A 19,265-nucleotide genomic window follows, 5' to 3' on the forward strand; every position below is an offset into this window, starting at 1 on the left:
CTGACAGCTGCTCATTCAGTTTCGTTCTGACTCGTGCTGCTGCAGAGTTTTCACTCAGAAACTTTCCACTATGGCTTTTCAGTGTCAACGGGACTGTTACCTGCAGGAGGTAGGGAACTGTCGATCAGAGATAAATTCACATTACATAAAAACATCAGGCGGAGGTTCTGTGCAGACCAGGTTAGCATGATGGCTAACAACAGCCTCCTATCACCGAAGCTAACTGGACATGTTATGTTATGATGCAACCACAGACGCTTCTTTCACTATTACACGGATCTTATCCCTTCAATGTACCTTTAAGTTCGGTCAGTAATGAAGTTAAAACATATGAATCGGGTCTGTTCATTCAGTGGTTAATAAATCCACTGTAAACTCAAGACAGTTCAGCAGCTGAAGAAAGTGATTTCTATTCAGTGTAAAAACTATTATGTACTGTTATTGCATAATACAAATAAAACTAGTAAAAGTGACTAGATTTGTAACAGTCTAGTGCATGAGGTTATATTATATACACGTTTATATAAAAACCTATCTGTAAATCATGTTAATTACAATGTAGCTCCCAAATCTAACAAAATATATTACACATATGCTACTAAACACGTATACACATAAAAAAGATAATGAGGTGGTCTAAAAAAAACACTTCTTTGACCATGAAACGTTAGAATTTCACAAACGCATGAGGTAAATTATTACCAGAGACATAAAGTTAAGTGTATACATGTTATGGCTGTTTGAACCAGATAAAGCAGCTATAAACATACGTATATAAACTAGGCCATAAGGCTGCACAATCACTTTTGGTCACACCACTCATTACATCACAGTTCATTTCCACTCTTCCCACAAGGAGTGAGTTTTCATTTCATAAATTTTTCCCCCCGTAGTTTGACACCTCCGTCATTTCCTGCTGTCCGGCTGAGTTAAAGCAAGAAGTCAATGGAAAGAAAGAAACTGTCAAGGGCTTCAACGTCAAGCTCCAAGACACCATCTTGTTTCCTGAGGGAGGTGGACAAGTATGCTTGTTATTTCTTTTTTAATATCAATCACCTTTTCAGATTTCTATAAGAAGCCCAGGCAACCAGCGAAATAATCATGTTGCTCCTTTGGCAATATCTTGTTTCCGAAGTTATCAAAACACCTAAAGTCATAGGGTGTAATATTACTCTGAAGTGTTTCATGGTATGTTGTTTCTTCCTTCAGCCAGACGACCACGGGCTGATCGGAGATGTCCCAGTTTTGAGGGTGACGAGACATGGACCAGAAGCCGTGCACTTTGTGACCTCCCCCCTGGAGGTGAGCCAGGAGGTGCACGTGAAGGTGGACTGGGAGAGGAGGTTTGACCACATGCAGCAACACTCAGGTAAAGGATCAGTAAACTGTGACTGATCATATACTGTTTTCAGACACTTATTTGAAGATACACTTCTTCATCTTTCCTTCTCTTAGGTCAACATTTGATCACAGCATTGGCAGATTCCATGTTTGGACACAAGACCACATCCTGGTAATTCACCACTGCACAGATTCATTTCCCTGTAAATGTTAAAGACTTATGAGTTTATTTGTCTCCTTTGGGTGTTTCTTCTTCAGGGAACTGGGGCGTCAGAGAAGCACAATTGAGCTAGACACTCCCAGTGTGAAGCCCGCGCAGCTCCAGGCTCTGGAGGAAGTTGTTAATGAGAAGATCAGAGCTCATGTTCCTGTCACTGTTCAGCTGCTCTCTATAGACGACCCCGCTGTGGAAAAGGTACGTGTTTTGCACTTATTTTGTGCTCAAAGGCCAAAAGGTCATGATCTTTGATTCTGTTTCTGTTAGAACTATAATTTTACATTAAATGTTGTGTGATGGGTTTGAACAAGGTGAGGAGTCGTGGGCTGCCAGAGGACCATGCCGGGCCGATTCGGATCGTCGATATCGAAGGCGTCGATGCCAACATGTGCTGTGGGACGCACGTGTCTAACCTCAGTCACTTACAGGTGAAACATCACACATAGGCTAATACACAAACACATGGTTTAGATGGTGTGCTGTTTGCTGCTATGTTGATGGCTGCTTTCTCAATCATCAGATTTTGTTCCTTAATTGATTTGTTTACTCCCTATTTATCTCTCCATTTCTCCTTTTCTCTGTTTGGCACTTAAGACACATCATTACTCTTTCTTATGAACTCCAGTTTAACTAATTTAACTGTGCGATTCAGTGGCTCATTTGCAATCCATTTAACTGTATATTCTGTTTACACTGTTTATATTATTTCTATCCTGTTTGTGTTTTTATACTCACTTGCAACCGGTGTACTTATTATTACCTGGATGGATATTTCTATTTTGATCGTCCTCTTTGCTCCTTTTACACAGCAAACCACCCTGTTGTGGGACTAAAATAATAATTATATATATTATAATATATTTATTAATAATAATAAATAAGTATCTTGTTATCTTTAAAGCTTCCCAGTATTTAATCATGAAAATTTTAATTTTTTAATGCAAGCACTGATACGTCACAGTTGGTAAAATGGTCAAAACTAAAATGAAGAACACATCACTTATAGTAAAGGGAATAAAACTTGTAAAAAATCATTTTAGTAATCAACTCATCTGCTTCAACTTGATTTATCTGTATTTTAGGTTATCAAGCTACTGGGAACTGAGAAAGGGAAGAAAAACAAAACCAACCTGATCTTCCTGGTAGGAAACCGAGTACTGAAGTACGCTGAGAAAAGCTACAGCACAGAGCGCTCGCTGGTTTCTCTCCTGAAGTAGGTTCAAAGTGTTAAGGATAAATATCAGCAGTATATAATCCAACGGATACAGGAAGTTTAAAGTGGACACAATTCTTCTATCACTGCTTAACAGGACCAGACCTGATGAACATGTTGAGGCGGTCGACAAGTTACAGAAATCTGGAAAGCTGCTACAGAAAGTAAGTAAAGTAAAGTAATTTACTGCTCATACTGATTTATGGTTGAGAAATTAATGAAAATCATGTGGTATTCATGTTGTTGTAACTGCCAGAAGATGTCGTTAACTATAGCGGGTTCCTTTAAATGACAAACACTATATCACAGGGCAGATCGACTCTCTAACCATCTCGTATTTTGCAGACGAACCTGTCACTGCTACGAGACATGGCCATCCTCATTGCTCAGAATTTCAAAAACGACCCCCAGAGAGGAAACTTCTTCACCTTGCACAAGTAAGAAATTCACAAGGGCTGGTTTTTTATGTACAGCAGAATACACTGCCCTCATACAACCATGGAGAAAATGTTTGTTTTTCTTTCTATAGGAAAGAGGGCGACAATGAGTTCATGAATATTATTGCCAATGAACTAGCTACTGAGGTAAGATCATAATCTGTCCTGATTAGTTCTAGGTGTTCACACGTTCCGTAGTGAAATCATTTTATTGAACCTTCGTTTATTCTACTCGCAGGAAACCTTGGTTTTCCTCACTGTTGGAGAAGAAAAGGGACCTGGTTTGTTTGTTCTGGCTGGACCCAGTGGACAAGTGGCCGAGATGGGACCCAGGTAAGAGACACCAACAAGTATTTATTTAGCTTCTACTGCCACAAATTATCTAGGGTGGTGCTGTATCGCTGCTTTTAAACATGCACTGAAGCTCCGAGGCTTTCTTATATTAACTAGATATTTTCCAGAGGGGCTCTATGTGAGAACACAAATTGTCAGAATCAATTGTTCGGGACATTTTCCAGAACCTCTCCTAGCAGCCCCACCTGGTAAAATCCATTTGAGAATACAATAGGAATTTTTCTAAGTTGATAGCAAGCGAGTTGGCGTGTTGTTTCCCCAGACGTGAAACTAGAAGAATACAAATATCTTGGGATGAAAAAGAGGAGCCATACATGTAGAAGACACCCACAAGGAATTCATCTTAGAAAGATGAGATTTGAGAGCTTTTGGTGATATCGCTGTCGATATGCTGTAAACACGTGATTTTCCACAGCAGTATTTTTACGTCATGCCTCTTGTATACTTGATACCTGTTTGAAAACCATGCTTGATTTGTTGTGTTCTCCAGGGTGTTGGAGATGCTGCAAGGGAAGGGGGCAGGCAAGAACGGACGTTTCCAGGGCAAAGTCAACAGTCTGGCTCAGAGAGGAGAGGTGGAGGCTTTACTGCAGCAGAACTCCAAACATCAAACCTCAGAGGAAAAATAAAGCCGACAATACAAATTAAAAAGTTGACTTGATGGTCCTAAATATTCAAATTTTGTAATAAACACGAAAGGATGGGTAAGAGATTAATCATCCGTGTGACGCTGTATATAACTGGGACTTTGGTAAAACACGTGCTGTACATATCTGAACGTTTAATGTCATTTGCTTTCAATATTCATTTGGAACCTCATCCGTTCAATTAAAAGTCTAATCACAGAAAATACAATTTGAGTTTTTTGTCCCCCATTCAGGTTTAATACTACATGTGGGAGGTGAATTAACTTTTAACTGCCTTGCTCGAGGGCATCACAATCTGCAATTTAAAGATAATGTAAAAAATATATCCTGCTCCTCACACAGCTGTTTGACACACGCATGTACTTTCCCATGGATAAATAAAAACATACACCTGATGAATATTTAGTATATTTATTTAACATACAGAAGATAGACACATTTGACATGACTTGCTAATATAAATCTTTGGCAGGATTACATTGAGAGACAAAGATGGTACACCCTGTGCACCCTGGTACACTGTAATGCTGTCTAGTAGAACTGTCAGAATAAAGTGGTGAAAATATCATTAGTTGTCACCTCATGTACAAACATCGTGCATTAATATTAGAAACCTCTCATTTTATTGTGCAACCCAGTAAAAATTTACAATCAAATACCAATAAAAACAGTTGAATCAACTTCTTGTTGCACACAGTGTGTTTACATTTTTTAAATTGTGGTTTATGACAGGACTGTTGTACTAGATTGCATTACAGTGGAGGAAGATCAATTTTGTGAGAGAGGGTGTTTAAAGCAGTGGTTTAGAAACAAATCATAGATGTCCAGTTCCTTCGGTCATACAAATATGTCACAGTTCAGCGGTGTAGACAAAGGTAAAATGTGTAGATCTAATAGTGCAACAGTGCAAACGTGCAAGCACCCCCTTCCCCATAAACAAAACACTTAAGGCATAAAAAACTAAAAAGATATGGAGGTGTTTTGTAACTGTGCTCAATGGGATCCTGGAGACATTCTGATTCGTCCTTTTCAGTTCCTGCTCCTCCTCCACAGTAAATCTATGAGAACGGCTTCACTATCTTCATCGAGATGTAGTTCTGAAAAAGGAAAAAAAAGCATTCAAACCAGCACACGCCACAACCTCACAATTATCCTCTGCAACACAAACCTTACAGCGTTCAGAAAAGTGCCCTTGTGATTTTAGAATATATGAGCAATGTCTGTCCTTACCGGTAAAGAGTACAGCAGGATGGCGAGGAAGAGAATCACTATGGTGAGGATGAGGAGTCCGATGAAAAGGCACCTGAACCGTTTCCAGATGATGAACTTCATGGTCTTACATGGGTTGGTGAACCAGAAGAAGGAGGTGTCTGGGCGACTGGAGAATGACAGCCGGAAAGAAGCATTAGAGTCTGGAGAGAGACCTTTTTTACAGAACCAATCTGCACAATGTTTTCCATTAATCCCCTTCACAGTCAACATTTTCCTGCCACAGTTTCCTAACGAGCAAAAACTTTTATTTCACATTTATTCTACTGAGTTCTTACTTGGGAGGATCCAGTTTTGGGTTCATGTTGGGTTCGTCTCGGCCTTTTCCTGCAGGTCTCTCATCGGCATCTGCTTCAGGTATGATTTCCAGTGTCATCTCCACTTTACCCTACAAACACAGATAAATAAGCATGACAAAACAAAACTAATAGCAATGAGGTCGTCTGAAACACCAGGCTTCATAGTGTAAATTAGACTTAAGCTTTTAAATCAACAGTGTCTGTGATGTCATTTCAAAATTCTCGCCGCACATAAAGGCTAAGACTGAATTTCCTCATGATCCAAACCAGTTAATGCTCATTCGTTTGCTCAACAGTTTAGGTTCGAAGATACTTTCCCTTATAAAAAAAAGAAAAAGAAGCAATCTGTGGGTTATTCTTTGTATTCATACTTACACCCAGCACTTTCTTTCCATCCTGTTCAATGGAGCAGGGCCACCAGCCTTGCACTGACTTCTGCGCAAACAGGGACTTGGCGTTCTCCGGCTTGCGTGGGTGTCCGATGTCCTGATCGGCCATCATCTCCAGAGAGCACTTGTGTGGCGTCTTCGCAGGAGGAACCAGGTCACGCAAATCCAGCTCCACAGTGCCTAGAATCCCAGAGTATTATGTGGTCAGGTTTTGTAATGTCTCCAGGTAAATGCACCTTAAATGTAGTATCTTACCGAGGTAATCATCCAATGAGAATTTGTCGTTATCCCATATTTGGACGATTATCTTGGGAGGAATCTTGAACTCTGTTTTGTCAAGACTCCAGAAGTTCTCCTGTTGAAAAACATGTGAACACAGGTTTTAGATGAATCATTATAGCAATACAGATACAACTGATACTATATCTTTACCTATGTGAGGGATATTTTCAAGTACAGATTTCCCAGGGATAAATCTGGTGTATTTAGGGAACTAACTTTATGAGTGTGCGGCTAGACTGAATTTAAGAGGACAGTTGGGCCTTGTTGTTAAATCTAAAATGGTCAATAGTTCAGAAGAGCCTCACCTTCTGGGACACGAGGCAGAGTTGTTCAGCAGGCAGATACTCAAAGGGGAAGACGAGCCTCCAGTTAAAGTTACCGTCTCCGTCCAGAGACCTGTAGTGGACATCCGTCTTCTGCTTGTCGTCCTCCATGCCTGGCATCCAGCTGGGACAGGGAACAACAGGTCATTTTCCCTGTCCACTTCCACAATAACCATCCACTACATTTTTACTTCAAAAGTCACCAATATATGAGTATAATCAATATAAAAAAGCAGAAATAGATTAACACCGGAGTTAACTGTATGGCAAACTTTCAGAACATGTCAACTTTACACGTAAAGATAATGATGAAGAATGAAACATACCCTTTGACATAGATGTCGCTCATGTGTTCTCCGGTGATGCTGGTCTCATCCAAAGTCACATCGGTGGTGTTCCAGATGACAGCGCGGAGGAAATACCTGAACATCAGACACAGTGGATGTTAGTCCTCTGGAATCTGCTCGGACCAGTGACAACGTACCTCAGAGCTGCACAGCACTCACTTCTTTGCCTTGCGGGGTTTGATGTCAAACGGAGGACCAGGGATGCCGATGCTTTGGGGGAAAACATCCACCCACATCTGAAGCTTTCCCTACAAGAACACAACATGCGTGTTACTCATACTAGCTGCATCAACATTGTAGGCAGGTGGACGTGCATTGTGCAGATACAGTGTGTGTTAGTTGTGACACTGAACCTGCGAGATATTCGGCTGGAAGGTGCTGTAAAGGGTCCGGGTCTCCACATGCTCGGGGACGACTCCCAGTGTTCTGAGCACGTGCAGACAGAGTCGTTCTTTCGCTGGACCCAAGTATTGGTGGACTTCCTTGTTGATCTCTGGACGTGATGAGATTTACAACTTCATTAGATTTACAGTGGATTATACCCGTCAAAGCAGATGAGAGGAAAAGATTCAACAAACCAGTCAGCATTCTGTAAATACAATAAGATTGCAGTAGTGTGGTTTTAATGCCCTGTAGCACACAAGGATCTGCACGATTCAACAATCTTTAGATTGGATTGTCATGATATCTGGAGCAAAAATCTTAAGAATAAAAATGTATTTTAGTCACCCCCTGACTTTTCCATGAGCATGATTGTGGACTAATAGTATGGTTGCTAAATACTGACTTTGTTAAGCTTCCATTTGACACACAGACACACAGGTAAAAATAACTTCTTATGTCCTGCTCCTTTACAAAGAAGTTCGGAAGCGGAGAGCTGTGAACATAACCAGTGGAACGACAGATACTCACTCTCAGTAACCAACAGTGCTATCAAAATAAGCATCATATCCATTTTATTAATTGACATTACCAAACTGAGCCAGTGTGTAGTCTTTGCCGTTGAAGGTCAGCGAGTTGCCGTTGTCTTCAGTCCTGGGTTTGGACAGGCCTTTGAGACGCGCCAGGTTCTCCAGGATCTGAGACGGCTTCAGCTGGTCCCTCCACTGGTTAATGCCAGAACTAAGATGGCAACAGAGATACGTCCATAAGACTGATCGTGACCGACTTTCTGTTTTCTTCCTCAGCCTTAATATCACCCTTGCCCTGGAGTTTCTTACGTGCAGTATGTTTGTGGCAGGCCGCAGTAGGAGTTATATCTGGACAGGAAACGATTCTCCAGGTCAATCACCGTCTCGCCGACCTTCTCGTCACGGGAGAGGAGATCATAGTCATAGACGCTGATCTTCAGGTCCTTGTCCTGGGGCAGGAAACACGTCATCTCAAACATCCTAAACCAAACAAAAAGATAAAGGGTTTGACAAGTGAGATTGTTGAACAGACTTCAATTTGATATTATCTTTATTATTTCAACGCTGTTTAACATTGTTCATCCATAACATGTACCGTCCAAACACAGGGTCGATAGTGTTGGGTAAGTAATGGTCTCTGTCGTCAATCGTATTGTTTCCCAGCGATATCTTCATGTATGGATCACACTGAACACAAGAGGGAAGACAAGTTAGAGCAGCAGGTGGAGCCTGGTGTGTTGATATATGTTGACTTTTATCACTGGTAACATAGATTAATTCTCACTCTGCCGTTATTGTCTTTGGGCTGCAGGTCTATGGCCTGGACCACATAAAGCCTGACCAGACACTCCTGGGGTCCACTGTCTGGCAGCTCTCTGAACTGTCGGAGGGGAGCAGTGACACCGGGGTCGTCTGACAGAGGATACATCTTGAATGAACCCTGCGTGGACAAGGAACACACGCAAAGAAGAATTGACTTGACTTTTACGGCTTTGTACATTTTAAGAGCTGGATTTCTCTCCGGTGGATAATTATTAGCAAATAAATAATCAGCTACAAATTAATTTCTTACACAATTTTTTATAGCCGGGTATCTAACCAAGTGTTAGGGCCCAGTCTTGCATCCGGCACCAAGTAGCACGAAGCACAATGCAAGTGTCTTTGCTAGTTTCAGTACTTTTTATTTTAGCAGCCGTGCTGATTAAATAGTAAATGGCCTATAAATTCTGGTGTTGGTCTTAAACATAAGTTTGGTCAGGGCGCTCACCCTCCCTTTAAAGGGAATGGGAGAGGGCACTCTGATTGGCTTATTGCATGTTACGCCCGATACAAATATTCATGATTAATTGACAAAGTGCAACCAACAATTTGTTTATCATTAATAGCAACACTAGGACATGCCCAAAATGCACTAACTCCACTAATATACCCTTAGTTTAAACAGTCTTTGGTTCTGCATGGTGTTAAACTACCTTTAACTCTCCGACCACTGTGGGGTCATGGTCTCCATTGTCATTCTTCCCCCGCTGCAGTTTGAAGGTGCTGCAGAAATCTGTCAGCCCTTTGAATTCTGGGACTTCTTCCAGTTCACATTCATACACCTGAAAATGGACATGACACGTTCAAGCGGTCAATAGCTACAGAAAAAAAGCATCTGTACAATAAGCAACACTTAGTGATGCTTCATTATTTACACTTACTTTGAGGGTGTCGTATCCTTTCTGGATGTACGGTTCACATCTCTCCTCGTCTCCAGTTGAAGCATAGAATTTGCTCCACCAGTCGACTGTCTCCTTTTCCTGATGATTGAATTGCCCATGTTCAATATTCAAATGTTTAATTCCCTGCATTTTGTGTGAGAATCTGAAATGTCTTGTCAACTCTCACCTTCTCTGCAAGCTTTGGAGGAAGGGGATGCATCGGACACAGAACAGAGAAGTCACTTATGCGTACTCATACAGCAGTAAAACAGACATTAACACCTATATACAGAACATACATTCAAGGTGAAAACATTAACAAGAAAGTGAAACAGTGAATTATGGGGAAGGTTGGAGAGTAGATCACAGCTGTAATTATACATTGAAAAAAAAAAAAAGGTAAAACAAGGGCATAACATGGTGAATAACTGAGTCAAGGCCTCCAGGCCTGTAGGGGTCACTGAAAAACACCACCTGTCCCTTAAAGTACAACATGGCAGTGGTGATGTTCTGGTATTCGTGCCTGTCATGTAATTTGGCCTCAAAGTAGTTTTTCAATTTTAATTTTAGTAATAGAAATCAGACAAAGAAGAGTAGAATCCCCCTGTCACTCATATCATAGCATCAATTCTTCACTAACAGATTTCCAGTCTGACACTTGGGAAAGTTGGGTTTAATCTGCCGCCAAAACAACAAACCAGTCTGTCACTCTTAAGTCTGTGTATCTCTCACTATGAATCTGTTAGCGCCATAGATTGAATTAAATCTGTGGGAAACACTGATGCCCTTTCAGTTTCTTTCCTCTTGTCTGTAACATTGTTTTTTCTTGTGAATGTTAAGTTAAAAAGCCTTAAGACCATGCTTATGAATCACTCAAAACTGATGTCTACAAAATACGGTAAATTATATAATGTTTGCTGATGGTTCGGTGTTTGTCAAGCGAGACAGTTTTTCGTCTTTTAAGGCTAAAAAAGCTGCAATTAAATAATGTTTGATTTGGCTTTTTTCATTGCTTATTTCCAAATGATGTGTTATAAAAATAGAACTAATAAAATAACAAGTGCAATTTAAAAAAAAAAAAAAAAAAAAAAAAAAAAGCCTTAAGACCACGGTAAATAACAATAAAAATCTCATATTCCATGTGTGTGACATGCCATGTTACGCCCCTGCTTTGATCATTATAATGTGCTCATTCAATTAGTGACAATTAAGTACAATTTCAGTTATTGTGACGATTCCCACATAACAACATCGAGTCATTATCGGGAAGCTTGCTGTAGCTCTGTGGATTATGTGATCTCAGCCTTCCGGCGTCATTGGTACCCAGCCACGTGAATTAGAAAGCTATAATAGGTAATCATACATACAAAGTGGGAGGTAGGAGAAGCCATTTTGTTGACAGCAGCAGACATGCTGTACATGAACTGTAAGAGTGATACAGTTTAAATTTGACTGAAGATTTCATAGTCAAATTTTAGAGCTAGTTAACTGATTATTTTTTTTTGGAAAGGGTTAAAAAAAGTAACTTGTAAAAATCAGTACAAGGAATTAGAGATCGGTTGTGCGAGAAGGAGGTGGAGTTTACCTGAGCTTCCAGCAGCGGTCTATTCTCGCCCATGTTAATTGAGAGATGTTTGCGAGTTGAAGCCTTCATCAGGGACACTGTCGATAATAAGAGGACATTACAGCAAGTCATCTTCTCTCAGAGTCATTCATCGTTTTTTTTTTTTAAATGCTTCCTTACTTTTGGAAGACATAGCTCCTTCTGCGGTGATGATGTTTGGGTCACATCTGAACTCCTCCAGAGAACCGATGGTGCACTGACCAACCACCGGCTTCCTGCCAAACGGACGGTGATCGATCACCTTCAGGACAATGGGAGGTGTGTACATCTCATCCTTTGGCAGGAGCTGGAAAGAGCAATTGGAGAAAATGTCAGGAGAGAAAAACATAATAGAGATTTTTATCCTTGGGATTTATTCGCTTAATCCCCACAGACACACCCTGTAGCTTGTGAAACCCTGACTTTACCACTTTGATGAAGAGAACAGAGCTGGGGAAGTTGGGGCTCTTTTTCATGTTCTTGATGACGGCTGACTCCACCCTCTCCCCCCCACACTCCACCACCAGGCTGGGTGATGTCACTGAGGCCAGCTGGTAAGATTTCATGTTCCTCAGACCCCAAGCCAGAATCTGATCAGATAGACAGCAGGATTTAGGGCCATTTCATGTATCAGTTCAGGGAAACAGCATTTGAGGTTTTGTATTACCTCTATGGCGGTGAGCTGCACCACGGGCCGGATGCCCTGTGGAACCATGTAGATGTTCTCTGCTCTCTTTGGAGGAGCCAGAGGAAGATCTGACTCGTTTGACTACAGAGACAAGACAATGGATTAACCTTATGTTTCAAGATTAATCACACCGGAAGGGAAACTATGAGCCTGTGAAGATAAGCCCAATCCCTCAAAACTAAAGTAAATCTACAATTTTATATTATATAATGTTGAGGTATCATAAGACAATTGGCCGGATATGAAAAACTAAAAACAATGCTTTTAACATTATTTAAGTAAATAAGTAGAGTTGTTTTGTGTTTAATACTGTAAAATAACCTATTCAGAATGACTTTTATTGCAAACCTTGTCTTTAAGGATGAGTTCAGCAGCCAGCAGTGCCTCCCCTGCCTTTTGACCCTTCTTAGTGATGGGATGCCACAGGAGTCTAGGTTTCTGATCCATCCCTGGAACCAGCTTCACCATTGGGACACAAATAGTGCGGCCAAGCATCTCGTCCTTCCCCTACACGAAGAATAACATGATTATAACACAGTTAAAGCTATAACGTCCAAGATTATAAGAATGAGGAGTGCCGAGTTAAAACTAGAGAAACAACATAGATTGGTTGTATTATATATATATATATATTGTCCATGACCTACCACTTGATCTTGGTCGTAGAACTCCACCACGACATCTGGGGGGCACTGAAGAACGTTCTGAGGGTCTCCATAAATCTCCACATCACTGAAAATCAGAGTTTGGTCCCAGGTTGGGTTCAGCGTTGATCGCAGCTTCTCAGTCGTCTTACTGACGTGCAGGAAGGAGACATGTGCATACGGATCTGTGAAGTAGAAAAAAAGAAGGTTTAATCTTCCTGAATCGAGAGTTGTTAAGCACTTTGCAATTATATCCATCTATTTCTTATTATCTAATTGCAATGCGTTTAATTATATTTTTGACCATCAAGTAATATCTTACCCGAAAAACTATCCTTGTCCATAGATGTCATGTTCCGTGCCTGATAGATGTAGACACGCAGATGGTACATGTATGACCCTATAGTGGGGGGGGGGGACACTTTATGAGATCAATGGACATGTACATGTGTGTTGTATGTGTTTAGAATATATTCATGAGTTTCTATGCTAGAGCATGTTGATTTGTATGTTCACCAGTATTTGCATCACTCACTGTCAAAGGAGCAGGATACAGTAGGCGTGTTTGCACCAAACAGCTTTGAAGCATCTACTTTGGAGTCTTTCTCCTTCTCCTCCGTATCAACACCCTGCAGAGTCAAACAAGCAGACGTCTCAGAACTTCTACATGTACATCACACACACACACACACACACACACACACACACACACACACACACACACACACACACACACACACACACACACACACACACACACACACACACACACACACACACACTAAACAGTTAAATAAAAACACACCATGGCACCAAGGATTAGAGTTTAATACATGAGTAAATATTTGAAAATATCAACTGACTCACTGACATCAGATCTGGTTTATGATTTCATGTCATCACTTCTTATTTATTCAAGGATTGATACTCATGCCACTCTGAATTCTGTCCATTCATCATCAGTATCTCTCTCCGTGTGGCATCAGCTGTCGTCCACATCATTTTTTCCCCCTTTCTTTTCTCACCAGTGCCCCCTCCAGTTGAAAGATGGCAGCTGCTCCGAGCCGGTCCTCTGGTCCCATCTTGCGCCTCCATCGCCTTCGACGGAACGTGTCCGATGAACGTTCATTCTTGTGGAACTTCCAGCCAATCAGGGAAGAGAATTCCCATCCCTCGGGGTCACCCTGATCCGGCCTCTGTGTTTACAGGTAAACATGTAGCTCAAACATTTTTTTCATGACAATCTGTTAGAATCAGCATAATCACATACTGTCAAATGAATTGATGGCAGAGACACCTGGATGCCAGTCTCTATAATAGACAGTGAATAAAGACGGATGACACATTACCACGTCCTCCCACTTTACAGAGAGAGGCCAAAATATCTTGCACACCAATCTGTCATGTCGCCCATCTTTATATATACATTATGTGGTATCTATCAATCTCTATAACAGAATCATTTGTCATTAAAAAACAGTGTCTTGTTTGAAAAGACCTGTCATTACATCAGACCTTGACTGGTGCTTCTTCACATAGAGTTCTGCCCTAACTGTTCTTTACTGACCTCTGTAGCTCCTGCTGTCAGTGCAGCTCTCTTGCGTTCCCTGACCAGACGTCGCCTGCGGTGGACGTGGTACACCTTCTCCGTTGGGACCCAGGACAGAGGCTTGTCGTTTGGAGGAATGGTCACTCCGTACTCCCAGCCTGAAGTGTCCATGCACACAATCACACAATTAGTTTCCATTCTTTAATTGTAGTGAATATACAGACCTCATTTTTTATCACAATCATATATCCAAGATCTGATTAGGAGGCTATAATAACTCAGAGCCCAGGAAAACCAAGACAAACATCAGACATTTCAATCCCATGTTGCCCATTCAAATTAACTTCATACACTTGAAGGTGAACAGCTGGATAAAACAACTTTTATCTTCAAAAAGGTTCAGTGTGTAAGATATAGGTGAAAAGGATATATTAGCAGAAATTGAATATAAAATAATCCTAGTGATGTTTTCACTAGCATGTTATCATCTAAAAATGTCAGAACTTTTGTTTTCTTTACCCTAGAATGGGCCCTTTAGATTTAATACTCTGCATTTACATCGGGAGTTGGTAACCATTTTGGGGTGTGTGGGTCCTCTCTACCGAGGCCGCCATTTTTTTTACAGTAGGCAGACTGGACAAACCAAACACCTTTGAGGTTTGATGAAAACTGAAGGCTACCACAGGTTCTCTTTCAAGGGGAGGGTGAGGTGAGGGTTATTAAGCTGCAACATGCTACTTCGCCACTAGATGTCACAAAATTCTACACACTGAACCTTTAAACCAGTGTATGTCTGCACCTTCATCATCCACAGCTCTGTTGTCATCCACAGTCCATGCGTCTTCCCACGTCCAACCTGAAGGCAGCTCAAACTCTTGAGGGTTACGGCTCTTTTCTCCATTCTGCACCATACAAAATTTCTGTTAGCTGTACACATACATTTTTTTTATTGGTGAACTTTTTTAAAATTTCAATAATTTTACCACACCTATGGTATCATAGATTTCCACGTACTATTCCATTAATGACGTTGGGAGGAGTGAACAAGGGGATAAATATTTCAACAATAGAGATAGTTGTGCGCTGAATGTGTCTGTCTAAGAAAATAATGCATGCTGTGTGAGTCTGGGTAGTACTCAAAGATGTACTGTATTCATATTCATACATATATTTGTTTGTGTGTGTGTGTCACAGTGACACAGAAAAATACTTAACGGTGTGTGTGAGTCATTTAGATCCACCCAGCACATTATTTGAATACGAGTGTGCTGTTCTCACCACATCGGTGTAGGGCTCAGAGGCAGGCTTCCACTCTCTGCCAGGGTAGCGAGCATCATTTTGGAATACCTCATCCATGAAGTCAGTGTGTCCTGCATCTGCCTCTGTTAGCAAACTAACACAAGATTTAAATTATATTAAAAAAAATTCTTAGTCACAGGAAGCAAACTTTGGCACTGGTCAGTGGCATCAACTAGAACTACTGCCCTGTGGGTGTACAACCAACCACTGCAGTTTCAGTCTACATACAAAAAATGTCGTGACTAATATGAGGTCACTGTGACCTTTCACCTTTGAATTCTGCTCAGTTGATATTTGAGTTGAAGTGAATTGAGATATGTTCAAGATGCCAAAAACATGTTTTGTTAGGTGACTTGACCTTTGATCCAATCTAATCAGTTGATATGTGAATCTAAAGCCTTTTTCAGACATTACCTCCAGGTCAAATCCGGAGAATGTGCACAACACAGTGGGAGGTTTTCTGAACAGTCACATTCACAACAGCATCAAATCCTCTTCATTTTAAAAGATAAGAGGTGGAGCAGCCTGGTGCAGCAGACAGAGGCATGAAGTGATGTCCTAACTCTGCTACGTAGATCACTTGATCATGTATAAAGATCAATTTATACAAGGAGGCCAGGGAGATAAAGTCCATAGAAACTGGAGGGTCTCACTCGAACATTTGCATCCACACATGCACCTCCTCCGGAGACAATACAGAGGGGCTGCTCAGTCCAGTGCACTTCTGAAAGCAGCTAAAGAGAACATTTGTGCCAAATTTGAAAGGATTCTCTTAATGTGTTCCTGAGACAGTGCGTAGCAAAATTAAAGACAATCCCTCAAGGTGTTCTTGTGTTCTGGCTAGGGTGGAGGCATTCAAAAACAGCAGCCACGTACACTAATGCAGACGGCCGCTTTTGATAGATGAAGTTAGTGTAGTGTCAGAGGGAGGGAGGGGCTGGTGTGTTTCAACAGGGACTGTTTACATGTTGGGAGGAATCCTGCTGAAATGTTTTATTAAGAACAAGCTGCGTCTCTAAGAGGTGGGTGTTCCTCTCCATGCTCCACACAGGCAATTTTACTTCTTATTATATGTTATGGTTTAGATATATTATAAATTGACCAAAAACTATAACAATAAATTAGAAAATTGTCCTTTTGTGCTCACTATGAAGGAATCTGCATTTGTTAGGGTTCTATGTATAAACATCAACAGTCTGATGTGAAGTACATAAGAAAAAATCGAACTATTTATCGGAACGTAAATAGGGGGTAGAGATCAGAGAGCAGGGTGTGGTTGTTCTTGAGTTGAGGAAGTAGATTAAACTTCCAGCTCACTAACACACTCTGGGACTTTCTTGTTAAATAATTTTTAATGGCATGAAAGGAATGTAAACAGCACAGTAGTCCAAACAGTTTGAAAGAATGTGTGTTTTCAGCATGGGGAAAAACCTATGTTCAAATATAATAACCAGCAGCGTAGCTTCCATTTAGACAATTAGGTTTAGACGCGTAACAACAAATCAGAAGCTCATCGTTTGGGGTCAGAGAAGAGCAGTGAGAGGCCAAATTGTCATTTCCAATTATACTCACGCTTTCTCTGGGTCAATCAACCACTGGCCCTCCCACTCCCATCCTTTAGGGGGCAGGAAGTACTCCTGCTTCAGCTTCAGTTTGCCCGTTACATCTGAAAATTTGTGGCGTCCCACCAGGCCTGTGGTCCCCCAGTTCCCAAACACCTGGGCCTGGTTCTCGTACTGTAAAAGCAAATAATAATAAAACATTTAGATTTCACTCAGCTGACAATTATCAGGAACAAGAACTTTAACAGTGACAAAGTGAAACACAAACTCATATACACATATTCACAAAACAAACTCATGCTCTGCTTTGATAGTTGTGTTTTTATAGTCACGCACCAACTCGGCAAACACGCTGAACGTTCCCTCAGAGAAGGAGTTGAACTTTTTCTCATGAGCAGACAGACCCAGCCACATGTTGGCTCTGATCTCAACGGGCACCTTCAAGCCCTTGTCCTTGTCCATTGGGTACTGAGGGGGAAAGTAAGAAGTTCAATCATAGGAGCAGTATAATGTCAGAGAAACTCAAATCTGGTGTCGTAACTTTCATGCTTTGAAAAAACATCTAATGCAACTCATTACTACGTCAGTACCTGTAAGAAGATGGTCTGTGTTTTGCCACAGTGTCGACCACAGGCCTGCTCGCTGTACGTGGAGTAAAGGATTTGATGAGCGGGGATGCGACTGTAGGCCACTCTCTTCTCACCGCGGAGCATCCATATGATTACGTCAGGCATGCTGTTCTGGGGCTGCACACGGTGGGAAGAAGAACATGTGAATGAAACGCAGCATCATGCAAAAAATATTAAAATACTTAAAATAAAAACATGTAACGAGCAGTCTAATTTCTGTGCCCACATGTCCCCTAAAGTGATAATGACAGATTAGCAACAGCATCAGATGCAGCAGGTCAAGTTAAAATTGTGACATGTGCATGTAGATCTTTTATTTTGTCAACTAGCTCAAATGAATATTCTTTGTCTGCGCCATTCCCCTCTGGGGATAAGTAGGGTCCCAAGTCTGTAGTACCTTTCCTTAGGGGGGTCCGGGGGTTGAAAAGACCCTGGTGTGGGCTCATGCGTGTTTTCTCTTGAATCTTAATTTGATCTCAACCCTCTTTGAGAGAATGAATTGTGGAGGGAGCATTTTAAGATCTTAAATGAGAATCATGCTGAGACAAGTGGAGGACTATTTCTCAGGAAAATAGTCTAAATCTCATATTGAACTTAAAATGAGCTCAGTTATGTCCATGTAGGAGAAAAATGCAAGACAAAGAAGAGATATTACTTTCGATTTCCCTTTTCTTTTGGTAATCGCTGAAAAATCTAAAGACAATTGAGTGACACTTGCTGTGTTTGTACCTCCTCAGCCAACATTTTGAGTTTGTCTGCCCAGGACTCGATGTCAGACAGAGTCTCTCGGATCTCCATGGCCTCTTCCTTCATGCGTCTGGCTCCGTTCTTCATGGCAGTGAGGGCGCTGTCTCTCAGCTTCTTGACTTGGATGTCCAGGGACGTCAGGTTGGCGCTGCCCTCCAGCTCTGGTGTCGGGAAACTTTGGGGGTAGCAGACAATAGATCATTACATCAAAATAATATATTAACTGAGATTACACCAAATAAAAGCCCAGTAAAAATCCTCATGGGATTATTGCTTATAACATCTTTTGGTTCACAAAGTCTATAATTAAACATATTTCCAGACTCTCCGGTTTTTATTATTCAGCATATCCTTTGATCACCTCTCCAGGTCTTCAATCAGTTGAGTGAGCAACTTGAGCCACACCTCGACGAGCTGGTTGTCGGGGATCTTGGCCAAGATGGCAATTTTAAAAGCCTCCAGGTTAGATTGCTGAAATAAAAACAAAATAGGGGTGAGGATTACCCTCCCACACACTCACGCTGGAACATGTACACACACGAAACAAACTGTAGTTCAGTTGTTGATGATTTCATTGCTGCATTCCTGCAAGCACTCAACTGTGAAGTCAAAGTTTGGGTTAGGATTACAGGGGATCATGCGTCATACCAGCCGGTGAGCGATGTAGAGGATGATGTTGACAGTGTCCAGGCGGTGGCTGATGTCTTCCCAGAATGAAGTTACCACCACCACTGGCTTCGTGTTGGCCCAGGGCAGGTAATAGTAGTGGTTACCTGAAAGAAAATGCACATCACTCAAGAAATACTCTTCCTTAT

General features: G+C 41.3%; 2 protein-coding genes across 2 annotated transcripts in view; one reads left to right on the forward strand and one right to left on the reverse strand.

Moving 5' to 3' along the window:
• On the forward strand, positions 1-4,889 carry aarsd1 (alanyl-tRNA synthetase domain containing 1). The gene is made up of 12 exons (XM_061094521.1): positions 1-109; positions 894-1,022; positions 1,210-1,369; positions 1,456-1,513; positions 1,600-1,756; positions 1,870-1,986; positions 2,641-2,771; positions 2,869-2,935; positions 3,117-3,208; positions 3,301-3,355; positions 3,447-3,541; positions 4,053-4,889. Exons 1-12 carry the CDS (start codon positions 71-73, stop codon positions 4,189-4,191), a joined length of 1,239 nt encoding a protein of 412 aa, XP_060950504.1. The 5' UTR covers positions 1-70; the 3' UTR covers positions 4,192-4,889.
• Positions 4,605-19,265, reverse strand: part of LOC133027508 (myoferlin-like) — a 27,738-nt gene continuing 13,077 nt past the window's right edge. Inside the window, exons 21-55 of the mRNA XM_061094523.1 lie at positions 19,099-19,223; positions 18,812-18,921; positions 18,433-18,625; positions 17,665-17,820; positions 17,411-17,542; positions 17,085-17,248; positions 15,492-15,606; positions 15,013-15,115; positions 14,232-14,371; positions 13,690-13,860; positions 13,200-13,293; positions 12,987-13,064; positions 12,668-12,849; positions 12,369-12,527; positions 12,000-12,101; positions 11,761-11,922; positions 11,474-11,639; positions 11,315-11,391; positions 11,097-11,153; positions 9,917-9,928; positions 9,730-9,828; positions 9,502-9,630; positions 8,814-8,969; positions 8,625-8,716; positions 8,339-8,509; positions 8,092-8,240; positions 7,472-7,611; positions 7,278-7,366; positions 7,098-7,193; positions 6,754-6,895; positions 6,422-6,521; positions 6,153-6,346; positions 5,757-5,866; positions 5,440-5,587; positions 4,605-5,306 (exon numbers count right to left, since the gene is read on the reverse strand). Coding sequence (XP_060950506.1) covers positions 5,268-5,306; positions 5,440-5,587; positions 5,757-5,866; positions 6,153-6,346; positions 6,422-6,521; positions 6,754-6,895; positions 7,098-7,193; positions 7,278-7,366; positions 7,472-7,611; positions 8,092-8,240; positions 8,339-8,509; positions 8,625-8,716; positions 8,814-8,969; positions 9,502-9,630; positions 9,730-9,828; positions 9,917-9,928; positions 11,097-11,153; positions 11,315-11,391; positions 11,474-11,639; positions 11,761-11,922; positions 12,000-12,101; positions 12,369-12,527; positions 12,668-12,849; positions 12,987-13,064; positions 13,200-13,293; positions 13,690-13,860; positions 14,232-14,371; positions 15,013-15,115; positions 15,492-15,606; positions 17,085-17,248; positions 17,411-17,542; positions 17,665-17,820; positions 18,433-18,625; positions 18,812-18,921; positions 19,099-19,223 — 4,352 coding nt within the window. The 3' untranslated portion in view covers positions 4,605-5,267. The remainder of the gene's footprint in view (positions 5,307-5,439; positions 5,588-5,756; positions 5,867-6,152; positions 6,347-6,421; positions 6,522-6,753; positions 6,896-7,097; positions 7,194-7,277; positions 7,367-7,471; positions 7,612-8,091; positions 8,241-8,338; positions 8,510-8,624; positions 8,717-8,813; positions 8,970-9,501; positions 9,631-9,729; positions 9,829-9,916; positions 9,929-11,096; positions 11,154-11,314; positions 11,392-11,473; positions 11,640-11,760; positions 11,923-11,999; positions 12,102-12,368; positions 12,528-12,667; positions 12,850-12,986; positions 13,065-13,199; positions 13,294-13,689; positions 13,861-14,231; positions 14,372-15,012; positions 15,116-15,491; positions 15,607-17,084; positions 17,249-17,410; positions 17,543-17,664; positions 17,821-18,432; positions 18,626-18,811; positions 18,922-19,098; positions 19,224-19,265) is intronic.

Source organism: Limanda limanda, chromosome 21 (genome assembly GCF_963576545.1).
Source record: "Limanda limanda chromosome 21, fLimLim1.1, whole genome shotgun sequence".
Classification (NCBI taxonomy): Eukaryota; Metazoa; Chordata; class Actinopteri; order Pleuronectiformes; family Pleuronectidae; genus Limanda; species Limanda limanda.

Bases quoted from the DNA above. Each gene is read 5' to 3' on its own strand.
- aarsd1 (XM_061094521.1), top strand. From the start codon at position 71: ATGGCTTTTCAGTGTCAACGGGACTGTTACCTGCAGGAG. The intron at 110-893 runs GTAGGGAACTGT...TTCCCCCCGTAG, and splicing joins GGGACTGTTACCTGCAGGAG to TTTGACACCTCCGTCATTTC. The intron at 3,542-4,052 runs GTAAGAGACACC...TGTGTTCTCCAG, and splicing joins GTGGCCGAGATGGGACCCAG to GGTGTTGGAGATGCTGCAAG.